General features: G+C 43.0%; 1 protein-coding gene across 1 annotated transcript in view; it reads left to right on the plus strand.

The window, feature by feature from the left end:
• LOC104373370 (protein eva-1 homolog C) overlaps positions 1 to 18500 on the plus strand; it is a 231947-nt gene that overhangs the window by 112747 nt on the left and 100700 nt on the right. Inside the window, exon 5 of the mRNA XM_086623636.1 lies at positions 2701 to 2844. Coding sequence (XP_086479762.1) covers positions 2701 to 2844 — 144 coding nt within the window. The remainder of the gene's footprint in view (positions 1 to 2700; positions 2845 to 18500) is intronic.

Below are 18500 nucleotides of genomic sequence, written 5' to 3' on the forward strand. Positions count from 1 at the left end.
CCTGGGCAAATTCCTGAGCAACTTGATGTAACATCAAAGCTGACTGTGCTTTGAGCAGGAGGTTGGACTGGATAGGCTCCAGATACTGCTTCCAACTAAATTATTGTATGGTTTATGTGCTGCAGTCCCAACAGGTGACTTTTTTCCTGGATATATTTTCAATATTAAGGATTACAAGAAGTCCACATAAAAGAGGCTTTTAAAATTTTGGTGCCTTGCTTTCTGTGCTAGTGGATTTCATCCCCATCTCTAATTGGAGCATATTGAGTCTCTTCTGCTTTTCTGCTCATTTTGGCTAGCGCAGGTTGAGCTAGAGCAGCCTGGCAACTGGAAAGTTGAGGATTTCACTGCTGATTTTTGTGAATGCAGAGGCCTAGTCTGTGCGTGAAGAAGCTGGATATCCAGGGCTACATGTGTGCTGGTAAACTAGCAGTACCAGGGCCTGGGCACAGATACTGGACATGATCTTCTGTACTGCTAGATTGTAGCATGGTCTATGACATGATTTGTTGCCTTGGCCCAGCTAACGCTCTCCTAGGCAGCCACAATAGGGTTTGAGGTTAGTTATAGGACAGGGACTGGGTATCACCACTGTGTTTTGGAGTGTAAGAATGTTTAATAACATGGATATGGGTTGTTCCACCACAGTTAGCCTCAGGGCCAGGGAATGGACCAGGCTAAATTTTCATTTGCCAGTGAACATGTAGCCAGTGTAGCCTGGACCTGGGCACTGTTAAAATAGAAGTAGGGACTGCAGTGTTAGGACCTGCTCTGGCAGATGGACTTGCAGAGAAGAGGCTCTTATAACTCAAGCTACATCTGTATTGGTAGTGGGGCTGGTGAAGGGGCTAGAGCAGGGTTCCATGGCTGCCTGTAGGCAGTATGGCATGTTGTTTTCAGTGGGTAGTATGGGCAAGGCTGTCCTCTCCTGCGGGAAATAAAATGCAGCTACTACTTAATAGAGGTAGCATCAGGATTGTGCTCACCTACCATGTACTGATCAGCTACTCTGTACTGAATACAGGGAGAAAGCCTGGTGCCTGGCCCTGTGTCTGGCTGACCTCATGTCCGTGCAACTAAACCCTCTACCACATACTCCTGCTCCTCTGCTTTCTATCAAAAATATCTGGGGGGGCCTTCTGGAAGTTAACGATTGGGACCAGCCCTGTTATATCTCAGACTATATTACCTGTTTGGTGTAGTGCTAGCTGGCAAAATCGTTCTAAAGAACAGGGTAGCACTTAAACAGATTGTCCAGAGAAGCGGTGGCTGCTCCATCCCTGGAAGTGTTCAAGGCCAGGTTGGATGAGGCTTTGAGCAACCTGACCTAGTGGAAGGTGTCCCTGCCCATGGCAGGAGGGTTGGAACCAGATGATCTTTAAGATCCCTTCCAACCCAAACCATTCTATGATTCTATGATAATGGTGTGTCTGGATTCGAATCCTGTTTGGTTTCCTAGTGCAGATGACACTGCTAAAGTCAGTATGGATGGAGACCATAGCCTGCTCAGAACTGTGTGGGAGGAAGGAGATCATCTATATCAAGACACACCTGGTGATGCCTAGAAAAGCTGATGATGTTAATGTGAGGGTGTATGACAGATAAAACTCCTAGAAGCATTTTTAGTGTGCTGATTCTACAGATCTGGCAGCTGAAGACTCAGTCCATTTTGTTAAGGTGGAGGGCAGAGTCTTAGTTGAACCTTAGTTGAGAAAACAGGCACAAACCATCTGATAGAAAATAATACTTGGGAAAATATTTACTTTTGGAGCTTTCCATATTCTAAATTCCTGATATGACAAACATTTCTACGTGCATGGGATAAACACGCTTAATAGAATACTTCTACTTAGATGGTAGATGGTAACATTATAATTATTCAGCCTCATAGTATCCCTCAGTACACTTGAGATGCAACATCTTGTAAGAGCAGATAGGGACATTGATCACCTGTGTCTGCAGAAAGGGGCCAGAGATGGTGGCTTGAGACAACTTGGACATAACAAAGACTAAAATCAAACTCTCCCTGTCTCTTCCCCTCAAAATGAAACAAGCAAAACCTGGAAAAAATCAGCTCAACTAAATCAGAAAAAGATCACAATGTCCATCTCCCTTACACTTGTGAGGTGGGAATTTGCTAATAGCTTAGTATGTTACTGTGATCAATTGCATTATCAGACAGCTAAATAAATCTACAGGAATTTCATATGAATATTATAACTGTAGTATTAACCTATTTCTGGTCCTATGACAGTCTCTTAGTTTATGAGGAAGCTTGTAGTGTTTCTGGATAAACACACTGGAGTGAGACTTCTAAGGTCTGAGTCTTTTTCCATACTCTGCACTGATTTGCTGTTCTTAGCTGCTCTTTTACATTTCTGTGAGTCTGTTTCTCCATCTGTTAAAGTGAAAATACTGATACCTGTTGTAGAATCCTTTCAGACATTTATAGAATAAATGCCAGGAGAGGAGGTGTAATTCTTCACTGTTTTTTTTTGGTAATTTTCTTTCATCAATTTACAATTTATTAGAGGTGTTTGAGAGTCATATACACCTTCCCATGTAAACACAAAGATTTTTAAATACTCTTGGAAAGCTCACATGTATGTGCTCTCACAGTCTGCATCTGGTAAATTTTTTAGGCAATTTCTGATGCGAATGGACAAATATTCACAAAGAGGTATCCGTTTTTCCTTTCAGAGTGTCAGTCAGCTACTGCTCTCCAACTCATGATCAAGCGCTGTCATGGGAAAAGAAGCTGCAGCATATATGCCAGCACCTATGAATTTGGAGATCCTTGTTACCCAGGCATCCGAAAGCATCTTAACGTCATCTACACCTGCGGTGAGCCGTGAAATTCTCTTACTTTAACTCTTGCTGGAGTATGTGTTTGATGAACAGTGGCATGTGAAAAACAAGACTTGTAACCATTCATAAAAAGTTGTTGAACTTCCAGTTGGCTCATGGTGATTCTGATTTTGTCAACAAGGGAATGCTCTGTGGATCACCTGAGTGGTTCAATTCTGTCTCTTTTTCTACTCATTGACTTGGTAGAAAAAGTAAAAGACATGGAAATTGTATTTTGTTAACCCACTCAACACTACCTTTGCAAGGCAGGAAGATCTGATGGTGAAATTAATCCACTCAGTGGATGCTTACATCCTGTTCACATCCTTCAGTTTCATTTGACTGCAGCAAGTTGTGGTTATCAGTACTATCCTATTTGTTCTGTATTTCATTTTGTACAGCAGAATAAGACAATCACTAATCAATACTCATCCATGGCATTAGTAGAAAATCACTCCCAAAATCTTCAGGCGAACATTGCAATATTTTCCTAACAAAATATTGAAAAAAATAAACAGTTGGAGCTCTCAGTTGGGAGCTTAAGTCATAGTGTTGAGCAGACGCTGTATTTCTACTTGACTAGTCATCTTATTTTGCAGCAGTGAAAAAAACGTTCCTCTCTGAGTTCTGTAGTGTGAAAACAACATCAAGCCTGTCTTCTTCCAGTGATGACATTTTGGTCATTTGTAGCTGATATATTTGAAAATATTTGCTTGAGGGTTTTGCTTATATTGCTGTTGCTAGGATCAGCTCAGTCTCTCTCTCTCTCTCTGTCCTTTCTACACCCAACTGGAGGAGGAGATTCTGGTGCTATTTTGAATCTGCTGAGTAGATGGCTGAGTATGTAGCAGAGGAGGTGCTGGTTGTGTCATCAGACAACAACAGGTCTGTGGGTCAATCTCTGTGTAACTGCAGCATGCTGAATCTGATAGATGGTATTTGAGATGGAGTCACTGTGGTGTTTTACATAGTTGCTGTACCATGGTTGGTGTACAGTGCCTTGAACAGCGGAGAAAGAAATGCAGGAGCATCAAACTCTGAGCTCCTGCCTGGCTGTTGTTTTGTTTGGCAGGTGTGGCAGGAAGGTGTTTTTTTTTTCTTTTGGTTTCTTTGTTTTTGTTTGAAAAGTAGTAGCAAGGCTATCCATGCAAAGCCGTGCGAATTTTCTAACCAGGAAGGTGATGTTGTTATATCGCTTTTCTTGTAAAGAGACTGGAGAGAAGCTTATCCTTGTGGGGATTTGATGGAAACCAAAGCAATGCAGTGAAACAGGAGCTTCATAACTCAAAAATCCAGGGACAAACCAAACAGAGTCCCATGATGTGTTTCCAAGAGGATAGCTCCTTCAAAGGCATCTGCAGCCTTATTCTGTCATTGTGGTCCTGGTCCCAAAGTCCACGACAAAAGACATTAATGATCTCTTAATCTTTCCTAAACTTTTCTAGTCACAGCCTAACTGCATCAGGAAATGAGTCACACTTGAGAGCACAAAATGGCATGTTTTGCTTTTTAGTGGGTGAAATCTGCCTCATCTTTTGAAGGTGGCCATGGCTCCTTTTCAAAATCATGATCTCAGACATGTCTCTCAGCTGGATTTTGTGATCATCAGCTGCATATTTCTTCCCTCAGACAGCAAAATCCTTCAAAACGTGAAAACCAAATAAACAAGAAATCAAATCCCAGTCTCATCTGCTATTGCCTGTCAGAAGTAAATCTTGGCATTCTTTTCAAAGAAATGATAAAACCAAGCAATTTAATGTTCTTATGGTTTAGAGAACAATTGCAGTGTAGCAAACCTCCTTTTGGATATCTCTTTGTTTCGGGTTTCCATAAACTGCAAGCGTTGTTGCTCCTGGTACGATGTTCTACTTTCACAAAACCTGTGGGAGTGAATGGGGACAGGCTTTGACTGAGGAACGTGACTGCACTTTCCTGTGACCTGTATCTAGATTCACATCCCCCTTCCCCACCTCTTGCAGTTGGAAACGCTTTATCCCTGGAATGCAGGATGTGGCTTTGCTGCTATTCACTGGAGAGCAGTGAGAGATGCAAGGTGACCCTGGCAGAGCTTGGGAAAAGTGATGGGTGTACAAAATGGGTTTCTCTGAGCATCACTTCAGCCTTTCTTGTTGCTGCTTCAAATGGATGACTTCATCACTCTCTGAGATCATGTGGGGCAGTCAGTCTGCTCTTCTCTGTCACTCCCCGGCTGCCAGACTGTGGCAGAAATGTCCTGCCATGGTTCAGCAGTTTGGACCATGTCACTAGTCTTACCTGTGAGAAAACCTGTGAGAAAAACTTGGCCTGCGTTACTGGCCCACTGAGCTGCTTCAGAAGAGGTGGTGAGAAGAAGCATACTGATGGACATGGCAGCATGGGTCAGAGGGCCTTCATGCAGACATTTCCCGTGTGAGAAACTTCAATAATTATGGAGACAGGGCAGGTGAACTCTGCTCTTCATGCTAAAGCATGGGGTGAGCTGGAAAGAGAAAAATATGTCTTCTTCTGATAGCAATTTGTTAAAAAAATTGTTGAGGGAGTAAGTTATGAGGTGAGAAAAGGTAATATTAATGGAAAACTCATGTGTTTTTAGCGGAAATCATGGCCCTTTTGCTGAGATGGACTTTGTGACTGCTGTTGTTGGCTGTGTAGACCAATGACTAGTGAAGAGCTAGTGAGGTGACTTATCTCCCAGTCCTGGCAGGAGAACATCTGCAAGCGTCTCTCAGGTCAGCGTGTACAGACTGTTCTTCTCTGGCTTGGCAGCAGGAGCTGAACCCTGTCCCGGATCTCTAAGAGATAAATGGATGAGGCAACAGCTTTGCTTTCTTTCAGCCATGTCCAAATTTCTTGGAGGTTCACTCCTCCAACCTCCATGTTTTATTGAACATAAGAATTCCTGCCAGACACACGCAATTTTGTTGATGAATCTGGTTTGAAGTAAAGGTGTCATCTAACTTTTTGCCCAGCTATATTTTTTTGAATAATTTGTTGTAGTTAGTCCAGCCAGTGAGAGTGTCTCAAGTCAGCGGTTCTCCGTATCGTGTTATATCCCTTTGCATCTTGTGTTAAACGCCTATTGGCACCACTTAGCTGAGGGGGAAATGCTGCAAGTCAGCGTGTATGTACGAGATGATTGAAACAAGCAAGTAACTGGCAGCCCGACGTGATAGAGATCTCTCCTGTACATTAGGGTCCCATTAGCCCAGCCAAGGAAACAGATGAAAAATCCTCCAACGTAAAAACATTCCAAACCTGAACCTTGGCAGGAGCTGAAATACTAAATTTTGGCCCAAAGCCAGATTTAGCTAATGGGATGGTGTGAAAGGTGGGATTTTCCAGTATGTGGTTCCCATTACGGCATTAATAAATACGTTAATTATTTTTTTAAAAGGAAAAGGCAAGTTAATTCTGGGAAAGCACATAACGTGTGGTGAGATTGCTTTCTGAGTGTGACAGCTGTAAGGAGAGGGAGATATAAAAACTTCAGCTCTGCCTTTTCTTTAAAATGCTCTGAAACTCTTAGAGGGTAACAGCAAATAAAACAGTCTTAATGCAACTGAGAAAAATAGTGCAATGAAGATTTAACAGAAGTCTTTCTCTCTTTCTTTCTCTTCCATGCCCCCCTGCCCATCTCCCTGTCTCCCTGTCTGTCTGTCTTTGGTGTAAAGCGTGTTTGCAATATCGGTGGGTAGCTTGCTGGTGGTTTTGTACTTGCTGATAAAAGTTACTGTACTCCTGACCTTTTCCATTTTCTTAATTGTCCACTTATTACCTTCAAAGACTCCTTTTAATTCTCCAGATCTCTTTCCTCTCTAGTTTGCTTTTTTTGTCGTCTCCTGAAGTACTAACTCAGCAATGTATTAAAACCTGTTGAATTTTTTTCATGTGCATAATGCCGTTTGGATTCAAGGAAATGTTTAAGCGTGTGCTTTTTTTTAAGACCCGTGCATAACTACCGTGGAAGTTAAATATTTTCTTAAATGCTTCCTTGAGTGGGGATGAGGGGCTTCTCTGTGTGTAAAGAGAAACCTTATTCTTAGCACCGAAAGTCAAGAGAGCAATCCAGAGTGCCTACTGTCCCGACACCCAGACCTGCCATCCTGTGCAGTCAATGGAGGTTGTAAATGTCAACCCTCTGCTAAGTACCTGCTATTCTTTAAATACAAGCATCAGTCAGAAGTGGCCTGATGAGAGAAAAAAAACACAATAGGTCTTGTGAATTTCTTTGTGTCTAGGTGCCTTTCAGTGGATTGGCCATTGGTCTTGATTACTCCTGACTTTTTAGTGCCTTTGTTAAGCATAGGTTGGACAAAATGGAAGAAATGTGTCCTTGGGATGTATTTTTGATGTGAATATCTGTCCTGAGCTTAGATATATGTGTGCCTCCTGCTTGATTCATGCTTGATAGAAAGGGGTCGTTGGGCTGAGAGCTAATGAACTACCATGGTAACTCATAAATTGCCTGGAAAATCCTGCAGTTCTGCCACGTTAATAATCCTGCCATCCTGCTTTATGAGGCAATAAGCTGAGTCCCAGAGGCCAAGCGCTTCACATCACAATGAGAGAACTGGGCAGGTAAAGGATAAAGCATGAGCGCAGGGACGGCAGCTACTGTTTTGCGGTGTCTGGTGCTGCTGGGAGACCAAACAGGGTCAATGAGATGTGGTAGGGATGTTCCGGGGCGATGGGGATATGCTGACCTTTGCTTTCTCCGGGTACTTGGGAAGGCAGTCTGGCTTTCTCCAAAATGTTGTGTTTAAATAAATATTCTATCAGTCTAGAGACCGGGTCTGTGTTAGACAAGAGAGCTCTGAGGTGGTTGCCCTCATGAGGATGATGAGGAGGGAGGCTGAAGAGCTGCACAAATTCTCTTCTGTCATCTCAAAGGGACTGTGCTCTAGTCCATTAGCTTCTGTGCAGTAAATCTATCAATGCCTGAGGCTGAGTGAATGTAATTGTCCTTTTTGCTCTTAAAATTTATGAATTTGTGAATGCAGAAAATGTGTTTTTGTCACTGCAAACATGCTTTTTGTTGCTATAAAAAATAATGTGCAAAATTTGCAAAAAATAGAGAAAGAACAATTCCAGACTTCCAAGAAAAACAAAAACCTTTCAGACTCTTTTGAAACAGGGTGATGCACACAGGGTCTTACTAGAGAAAGATAGACATCGAATATATAACACAGACTTCCTTTCTTCAAAAGGTGAAATAAAGTTGATGTTTACAAACAAGTAAATGTTTTAGGCAATCTAGCTATAGGGGTGTTATACTGAATGTGTAATGTTTCGTAATGTTTGTTTAACTGGAATTCTTGTGTTGAGCAGAACTCACAGACATGTGGATTTTGAATTCATACCCTACCAAATACATAAAGAACAGAACAATGACATAGTATTATTCCATTATATGACTACTTTCAATGTCAAGACACTGGGTTCAGAGATGGTTTGCAACATCTGTTCAAATCTTCTGTGTTTTTTCCCTAAGATAATAGAAGTTGGCCCAGTGATTTTTGTATCAAGCCTATGCTTCTCTTCAAGCTATTGTATATTTTTTAAAAAGCTATCCAGTCCTCATGTAATGACTGCAAATAATGAAAAATTCATGAAGTGGGATTCATCTGACCAAGTGTAGACATATAAGCCATAGAGATTTATAGTGTAGACATTCCCATCTAAGAAAAATTCCTTTTACAGGTAATGGAGAGAAACAGCTGCTGTTGAGGCACAATCCATCTCATCCTGAAGTATGTGCCTGAAAGAGATGAACTGCATCTGAAGTGACAGTTCTCCTGTACTGGTTACAAAGGGAGCTTCTGGTGCTTAGCTGACATATTGTTATTTACATGATGGCTTTCAATTACTGTGTTCTTATGCAAATGCTCCTTTTGGTCAAAATTATTGCTGCCAGGTAATGATAATGATAATACTAGTGTTTTCTCCATACATTTATTGGTTTCTACTCCCACTGTTTGACTGGATCTCCAATTATCATAGATTTGTCTACCTAAGGGATGAATGTGATGCATTTAAGTTCTTAAGGGAGATTTTTTCATCTGAAACTTGAGAAATTATCTGTAGCCAGACAGGAGTGTTAGTACTGGAGAAGTTCTCAAGTCGCAGCTTGGTGTCTTGCGCACCAGCTTAGGGTTACATTAATCTTCAGACTCAGATTTGGAGAAGGATTTTCCTGTTAATTGGATTTGCATGGGATTGATGTCCACTTTCTACATTTCACCTTAACAATTTCCCTTGATGTTTCTGGGAGCTAGGATGGGGTCGATAGCTTTGCTGTCTTCTTTGACTGGCTCTCAAATTTTTATTCTTTTCGTCTTTTATTCTCAAGGTCAGAGTTGTTGTAGACTGTCAAGGACTGTGGCTGATTGTATGGGAGATGGGGCAGAGTAGATTTTCATTGGTGATGTAGCATCTGTTGCCTCTTCCTGCAAGTGAATGGACTTGTTGAATCTCCTTCCAGCCTTTTACATGTTTCCTTCCAGGGGAAGGAAAGCAAGGTGCTTGTTTCTCCTTTCAGAAAATTAGACCTTACTTTAAGAAATACTCATACTTCACTTCAGGCCGGTCAGCCTCACCTCTGTGCCTGGCAAGGTCATGGAGCAGATTCTCCTGGGAACCATGCTAAGGCACATGGAGAGCAAGGAGGTGGTGGGTGACAGCCAACATGGCTTCACCAAAGGCAGATCGTGCCTGACCAACTTGGTGGCCTTTTATGATGGGGTGACAGCATCGGTGGACAAGGGTCGACCAACGGATATCATCTACCTGGACTTGTGCAAAGCATTTGACACTGTCCCGCACGACATTCTTCTCTCTAAACTAGAGAGGCATGGGTTTGATGGATGGACCACTCGGTGGATAAGGAATTGGCTCAACGGCCGCACTCAGAGAGTAGTGGTCAACGGCTCGATGTCCAAGTGGAGACCGGTCACGAGTGGCGTCCCTCAGGGGTCCATGTTGGGCCCGGCCCTCTTCAACATCTTTGTCGGTGACGTGGACAGTGGCATGGAGTGCACCCTCAGCAAGTTCGCCGATGACACCAAGCTGTGTGGTGCCGTCGACACGCTGGAAGGGAGGGATGCCATCCAGAGGGACCTCGACAGGCTGGAGAGGTGGGCCCGTGTCAACCTCATGAAGTTCAACCAGGCCAAATGCAAGGTCCTACATCTGGGTCGTGGCAATCCCAGACACAAATACAGACTGGGTGGTGAATGGATCGAGAGCAGCCCTGAGGAGAAGGACTTGGGAGTACTGGTGGACGAGAAGCTCAATATGAGCCGGCAATGTGCTCTTGCGGCCCAGAAGGCCAACCGCATCCTGGGCTGCATCAAGAGGAGTGTGGCCGGCAGGTCGAGGGAGGTGATTCTTCCCCTCTACTCTGCCCTCGTGAGACCTCACCTGGAGTACTGCGTCCAGTTCTGGAGTCCCCAACATAAGAAGGACATGGACCAGTTGGAGAGGGTCCAGAGGAGGGCCACGAAGATGATAAGAGGGCTGGAGCACCTTTCCTATGAGGACAGGCTGAAAGAGTTGGGGCTGTTCAGCCTGGAGAAGAGGAGGCTCCGGGGTGACCTTATAGCGGTCTTCCAGTACCTCAAGGGGGCCTACAAGAAAGATGGGGAGAGGCTGTTCAGGAGGGCCTGTTGTGATAGGACAAGGGGTAATGGTTTTAAAATAGAGGGAGGTAGATTCAGATTGGATATTAGGAAAAAATTTTTTACCATGAGAGTTGTAGAACACTGGAACAGGTTGCCCAGAGAGGTGGTGGATGCTCCATCCCTGGAGACGTTCAAGGCCAGGTTGGACGAGGCCCTGAGCAACCTGATCTAGTTGGAGATATCCCTGTTCCTTGCAGGGGGGTTGGACTAGATGACCTTTGAAGGTCCCTTCCAGCCCTAACCATTCTATGATTCTATGATTCTATGATTCACAGAACCTGTTAAAAAAGCATCTGGCAGTGTAGCTAAAGACTGCACCATGACGAGTAAGCACAAAAATTAAGGTTGACATTTTCCAACTTCTGATGCTGTGACTTTGTCATCTTGGTGATGTCATCTTAACAATTTTTGTGGATGCGGTTTCCTGGATCTTAGAGAGAAGCAAAGAAGAAAACTCCTCAGTCAATAAGGCTCATATAATTTGGATTTATGGCATAGATCTGTTGGAGGTCATGGATTATCTTAGGGCAAAAGCAAGATGCCATCTCTTTAGCTGACCTGTGCTAAGGTGATTGGGGCACACGCTTCACGAATGGCCTTGGAGGTACATACTAATAACAGAGACTATAGTAGCTCTGCCGTCCTACATCAAGGAGGAATATGCTGTAGAGACAAAGAACTATTTAGCTTTCATGTTAGTGACTGTACAAGAATGTGAAATGTGAGTGACATGGCACAAGCAGCCTGATTAGTTTTAAGACGAATCTTGATAAATTAGGTAACTGGGGGCCGTTATTGTGCTGCTCCTGTTTGTCTTTGCTTACCACACAACTCACTGTACCTTGATCTGAATCACACATCCAGAAGAGTCCGAACATGTCTGGCCTGGCTGGCCCAGACACAGCAACCCTTCATTCCAGGGCAGAATGAGCCTGTGTCTGACGTAGATTAGGGTGAATAAATATTCTGAGGAAGCAGAGCTCTGCATCTCAGGTGGAGGAGGAGCAGGTAATGCCATCACCTCAAAGGAAAGACTTGGAAGCCCTTTGATTCTTGCAGAGAAGAAATGGAGACTTGGAGATAAAAATCATTGCCTTGGGGATGGGGAGGAAGGAAGATGGGACTGGAGGAAGCAGAGAGCGAGTTCAAAGGACAACTTTTACAATGATACTAAGCAGAATGAGCTGTAAGACAAGTGCTGCCTTACAATTAGGCAAGCTTTGCAAGCCTGCTGCTGTGGTCTTCCATCTCTGCCATTACTAGGAAACATATAGAAATTCTACTATGGGAAAAAAAAAGTCCCATAAAGAGTTAGCTAAAGTACTCTGCAACCCCTCACCCCCACTGTTCACAAGGTTCATACACCTAAGGCCTTTATTCCTTTTGTCCCTATATTTTTTTGGCTTTGCTTTAGTTGATAAGGACCATAGTCTAAAAGTCACAGAAGGGTGTATGAGGGGTTCACTGTGAGGTTCCTGTTGAGTGTAAGGGGATGCTGCACAGGTCATTTTGCTCAGGGTTCATGCTGCTCTTGACTAGGGGCTGCCAGAGTTAGTCATGGCCGGATGCAAGGAAGGGTAGTCAGACTGTTGTGATGGAGTGGGTGATGGCAAGGATGCGAGGAAGGCAGGTGGGACTTTTTTCATTCTGATATTATGCATATAATTTCAAAATTTAAGAAATGCTTCAGAATGGACCCAGAGTTTGTATTGTAATAATGGTAATGCTGAATTGTAATGTAAAAAAGATTTTATGGTGGCTGACAAACCTTCTAGGTTTCTAAACAGATTTTCTCGTTGAATCACAGAGTCATAGACTGGTTTGGGTTGGAAGGGACCTTAAAAATCATCTCGTTCCAACCCCCCTGCCATGGGCAGGGACACCTTCCACTAGATCAGGTTGCTCAAAGCCCCATCCAGCCTGGCCTTGAACGCTTCCAGGGATGGGGCAGCCACAGCTTCTCTGGGCAACCTGTTCTAGTGTTTTACCACCCTCATTATAAAAAACGTCTTCCTTAGATCTAGTCTAAATCCACCCTCTTTCAGTTTAAATCCATTGCCCCTTGTCCTATCACTACATGCCCTCGTCAAAAGCCCGTCTCCAGCTTTCCTTTGGCAAAAATATGCACGTGTCCTGGAGATTGAACAGCAATCATCGACTGGAGAACTGATTTCAGGCTGGGGGTAGATCTGAAGGTCTGCCTGGCTGTCCTGAGACCTCCCTGCTTGAATAGGGAGGGCATAGCCTTGAAAGCAGTTGTGATCCATCTATGATTTCACCCCAGAAAAGCAGATCTACCTGAGAATGATTGTGTGAGATGACATTTGAATGTAATATATCTAAAGGGAATCTTTCAGGAAGACTGGAGAGAGATATCTAGAGCAGAATTAAAGTTACATGGGTTATCTATATGGTGATTTTTTCCTGTAAGGATAACCCTGATGTCCAGATTTTTTTTTTTTTTTTGACATACTGACTCCCTTAACAGTGTTCTTTTAAAAGCTCTTACCATGAGTAAGTGGTGGATATTTACTGTTTTCTTGTCACAGGCTTCTTTTTTTTACCTGGGAACCTCATTGAATAGCCTTATTAAATAGGGTTACTGGCGATGCCTGTCAAGACCTGCACAGGTTTCAAATATAGTAATTAACAATAATGTTGCCACGTATGAGTCTTCTTTACTGAGAAGGCGGTAGGCAGCCAGTCTGGCAGCCCCTTTCATGCAGGAGTCTGCAGGCTATAACCGGAGGAATGTCTCAGGGATGAATGGCTGACCCTTCATTCAGTGATCACCCTAACTCCTCCTAATTGAGGTTAATGCCAAAAGCATTGACACCTTGATTCTAACTCATTAGTGCCTGGAGGCTACTGGAGATTGCTGACAGCTCAGTGAAACGCTCATTAGATTAAATTTAAAGGGAGCGTTTGACACCATGACCAATTAAGATATATTTGCATGGATCACATATATATTTGCCTTCCCTTTTGGAAAATGTATCAAAACAATGGCATGTTCTCGCACCGTTTATAGAACGATTCACAGCTGGTGTCTTTCTGCGAGCAAGTGCACATTTCTCTGCTGTGCATGTACCACTACCCTGCTGTTTTCTAGCTGCCCTCTCTTGACTTTCTCCACTTTAATGTGAAGCAAACGGGAAGATTTGGAAAGTCCTTGTTCCTGACCATGAAAAGAGAACTAGAAGAGCGGGAAATAAATAGCAATTTTGTGAAAGCCACCGAAGATGCAAAAATATGTGACCTCTGTGATGGGGTCCCTTGATACAATTACGATTTGTGAGCTGCTGCTGAAAGAGAATAACAGCAACAGCCACTCAGGGGTGTCTGTAGCCCACTGATGAAAGGTACACCGGCATCGAATGTGTGTTTAGTTGGTGGGAAGTGTACTAATGATTTACACATCGTTGCCATGCCTACAGGCGTCAGCAAGGACTGCCCTATTGTGTAATGCCCTCACTTATTAAGAAGCAGTCTCCCTGCTATGAGTAATTTAGTGGTTACATTGGCAGGGCCAGGCAGACTTTGGGAGAAAGTATTAGTCTCATTTTACGTGTGGAGACGACATTTACACAAGAGTTTGTGTCACAGGAGCTAAACCTAAGATCTATCAACATAATGCTTTACCTGTGCACGCCTCCTCCATACCTAGTAGCTTATCCATATATATTCTGTGGTGACTTTGTTAGATGAGTAGATCCGTGCTTTGCTCTCCAGGTGGACTTTTCACCATGCAGTATTTCCTGCCTAATCCTTTCTTACATGAGATGAAAAGAAAACAGCAGGATGTGGTGAGATAATTTCTATTTTTTTCCTGTTTTGAACTTCAGCTGTGGTTCTCCATGGCCAAACCAACTAGGGCGGGTGCTCTCTAGCAGGCAGTCATTAATACACCCTACCTGCATGGACTAGGCAGGGAGGAGGATGCTGTGCCTTATATGACTCATATGACTTATATGATTTATAAGCCTGAATGATGGCCAACCTGAGTCTCTTCAGCCATGTGCTACCAAAGAGCATTTAGCTTGTTCCGGTCCAAGTTCTCAGCTGGGAGAGGCCAAGTGATGGTAGAGAGTAGAGTTCCACTACCCAGGAACATGCCCAGCTCCGTTTTATCCTTCAGTGGTATAAGAGATGTTCAGAGAATTACTCTTTTACCCCACTTTGGACATTTACTTGCGTTCCTGCTCGATCTCTGAGGCCCAAGAAATTGATATTTTATCTTCTGGCTGTATGTAGGTCTTGGAATGGACTTTTACGGTCTTGGTGTCTGGTCATCCCTGCACTGGTGCTTAGAGATAGAGATGCCAGTGAAGCATTTAAGAGTAGAGGCCCCAAAAAAGTTCCTTAGGTAATGTCTGCCCAGTGCAGATGAACTTTTGGGGGGCACCTCACCTTTGATTACAGTGGGGAGGAGATTGCCATGGGAGTTACACCCCAGCAGTCTTGTTCTTCAAGAAATTTTCCTAAACATTCACCTAGCATCTACTTTTCCTACCTCCATTTCATGACCTCCATCTATTCAAAGTGTATGCACCCAAACAGTTAATGCCTCTTCAGACAGACACTTCAAATACTGTTGATAGTGGCTACTTTTTGTACCCTGTTTTAGTCATTGTTTAGCTAAGCCATTCATGTTCAGCTCCTTTAATCTTTCCTCATAAATCAACCTGTCTGGTCACCCAATTGTCTTTTTGTTGCTCTTTTCCACAATTACCTATATCTTTTAACAAACACTGAGCAGGCTTATGATTATTTTTCCCCTGGGGGCCAGCAGACACTCACAATTTCTTAGCCATATATTAGCAGCAGCTGTTGTTTCGGCATCGTGCAGTACCAGCACCACTATGCGGGAAGAAAAGCTGACTCTCTCTTTGGAGTTTCAGTCCCAGGTATCCTGCTGCTCGATATTTCACTTATTTTCCCTCATTTAGGTGAACTGAGCCAAAGAAAGTAGCAATTTCTGAATGTCAGGGTAGGAAAGCGTTTCTAGATGGGGAAAACAGGATCACGGGGGACAGTATCAGCATCCCTTGCTGGCCAGCTGTGTTTCCAGCCTTACTAAAACAAAGGCCTGAGGCCTTAAGGATGACTGATACTGCATAATATAAACAATGAAGCAAATCCTACTAAATCCAGTTAGAAGATTTTTAACTAAATTCCTAACCCATGAGGCCACCCTGGGCCATCTCTTATCTTCAAAAGCCATCTCACAGCTGCCTGCAAAGACTCTGGAGGCTGGTTAATCCAAGTAGATGAACCCTTGGTGCTAATGCCTTCAGGGGAAGGAGTGAAGGAGGGAGAGCAGAGACTTGGAGGTCCCTTGCGAATGAGCGTCACTCCATTGCTGTCCAAGCCAAAGCCTCAGGGAGAGTAAGATACCTGGTATGCAGCTCCATCTGGAGTCCAACAGACCTGTTCCCTAGCTGCTCAAAGGTTGCCTCAAGCCTGAATGCTCATAGCTCACAGTGACCTGGGGAGTATGTATCAGGGACTAGTTTGTAGATAGATCTTGCACTATCTAGTCCTTAGATCATATTTATTTCCTTCAAGCTTTGATGAAATTCTTGCAGCAGTTCCTTTAGAAGGGAAAATCGTCTCTTGGAATAGACAAGAAACACCTTTTTTTACAAGGTTATATGAAAAATTAGAAAGAAAATAGATCAGATCATAAAAGTGCAAAATCCCACCACATTTCTTCTCCCTCCACCTTATCAACAAGAGTTACCTCTTTATTTTTGGACAGGCATGGCCCTGTGAATGGGCACTGGCCCTTCCAAAGAAGACCGAGAGGTTTTCTCCTTAACCCTGATTTGTCACCAGCTCTTTGGTGATGGGCAGTCACTTGGCTTCCCTCTGCCTCGTGTGGTTAGGCTGCAGGTCCTAGGGCTGTTTGCTCAGCATCTGGCATGAGAGAACAGCAGCCTCACCACCTCCCTTCGGGGTTTTAGTTTATGCATGTAGTGCAGACGTGATCACACAGATGTGATGAGTCTCCACTTTCAGTGCCTACAGTTGCTGTTGAACTTTATTGACATGAAGCTTTGGAGAGATCAGGTGTTAAGCTCCTGCCTGACATATCCATTGTTGTCATGATAATTTGCTCAGTCATGAAGTCAATGAGTCTCACATTTCTCTTTCATTTTTTGTTTCTTCTGAAGTATTTTACTATAATTCTTATTACTATGAAAAAAAATATTTTACTATGAAAAATAATATTAAATTCTCTTCTCCCCTATTTTTTTTTTTCAGTGAAAAAACCAAACCATTCAGGATTTATCCCAGGATTATACACTAACACACATTTTTTAACGTGCTGTATGTTGATCAGAGGGTCTGACTTCTGCCGTGTGAAAGCTGTACCTGATTCCCACTAGAAAGGCAAAATTTCTCCTCTGCTCTATCAGAGATTATCAAAACCTTCTGCAGATGCTTTGGGTATTGGTGAAGAATGAAGTATAGGATGTCAATGCTGTATTGTGGCTCTCTTTTGATAGGATTGAGCCACCTAGTAAATTGGAGTTGGAATGTGTGTAATGTATATTTTGTATCAGATGTTTCTTAGCCTATTACAGTATTAACAAACAAATTGATTTTCTTTCCTTCCTCACCTCATCATTCTTTGTCCCCTAAGTTACACTTAATTAAAAATGAGGCTGCCTTTGACAGTAAAGAAAATGAAATGAGGAAGGCACAGATATTGTTTTGTCTTTTTTGTTTTCTTGCCTTTCTGTTCCCATTCAGCGTTGTCAGGGTAGTGATTTTCTCTTAAGCAGCACTTAGGCTTATGCATATGTTTGCATTTAATTTCCAGATGGGGAGGCAGGCTTCTAATAACAGTCTGAGTTGCTGCTTTATAGATCTGGATGACTGACTTACCTTCCTTTTGCAGCTGGCCAAGAAACTGCGCCCCATACATATGCTGGGATGCCGACACACTCATGGCTGAGCCAGGCTTTTTGACTTTCATGCTAGAATGGTGCAAGAAATGATTTACCTGTCCCAGACTGCAAAAAAAGTTCACCAGCTCCTTACATATGTGAGGTTGGCTTGTGCTTGAATCCAGGATCATACGAACTCCCTTACTTTTTGGCATGGTGGCTCTTTGTAAATGTGTTTCCCGAAGTCTTGAGCAGATAGGTTTTATTCAAGGAAATGTATTTAATCATTAGCGCTGACATTTTGGTTAGGGTAAAAATATTTTCCTAGGTGAAGGGACTTGTAATTATTCCTCTCTGTTTCTGTGTAAGCACTCCTCTGCAGACTTCTTGGAGGGAACACCACGTCTCTAACTGTGTCTCAGGTGTCTTTTCCTGGCTTGGTGAGTTGTGTTTTCCTGAGGGACCTTACTGAGCAAGTCATAGATCTCAGTGTAGCCGGGTCCAGCCTAGAGATGCTTTTGAAGTTCAAGACTAAAGGTTTGGACTAGCAGTGGATGCAATCTTGAGTGTAAGCAGAGGAATGGAGTACTGAGTGCGTAGACATATTGATCTGAATAGGAAAGCGGTTGCAAATAGGTATGTTATTAAACACGCTCTAATGCTGACCAGATGTAGCCGTCTACAGTATAATCAGCTACATATGGACTAGATACACTGGCCTCCCTTTGTAGTCAGTCTATGAAAAGAAATAGGCATTTCTAGGTTGCAGTTCATCTAATTTTCAAGTAGACATCTCAGGTACCTTAGAAATGCTAATTTCTCTCTTTTGTTTTTAAAGGAACCCATGGTGACTAGATCAAGTATGAGTGTCTGCACTATTGATATCTAAATTTAGGTCAGATGTTTGTTACCTTGAATGTGTTTTCTACAAAGATACATGTTTTCAACAGTTATTTGTCATCATTTTCCTGAAAGAGTCTTCAAACCTCATGATATTTAAATGCAGTTCTAGTATCTTACTGATTATAAGTTTACTAACTTGCTTCAGATATTTTTTTAAAACTTATTAGTCTTTGAC

This window comes from Tauraco erythrolophus, chromosome 2 (assembly GCF_009769465.1).
Source record: "Tauraco erythrolophus isolate bTauEry1 chromosome 2, bTauEry1.pri, whole genome shotgun sequence".
Classification (NCBI taxonomy): Eukaryota; Metazoa; Chordata; class Aves; order Musophagiformes; family Musophagidae; genus Tauraco; species Tauraco erythrolophus.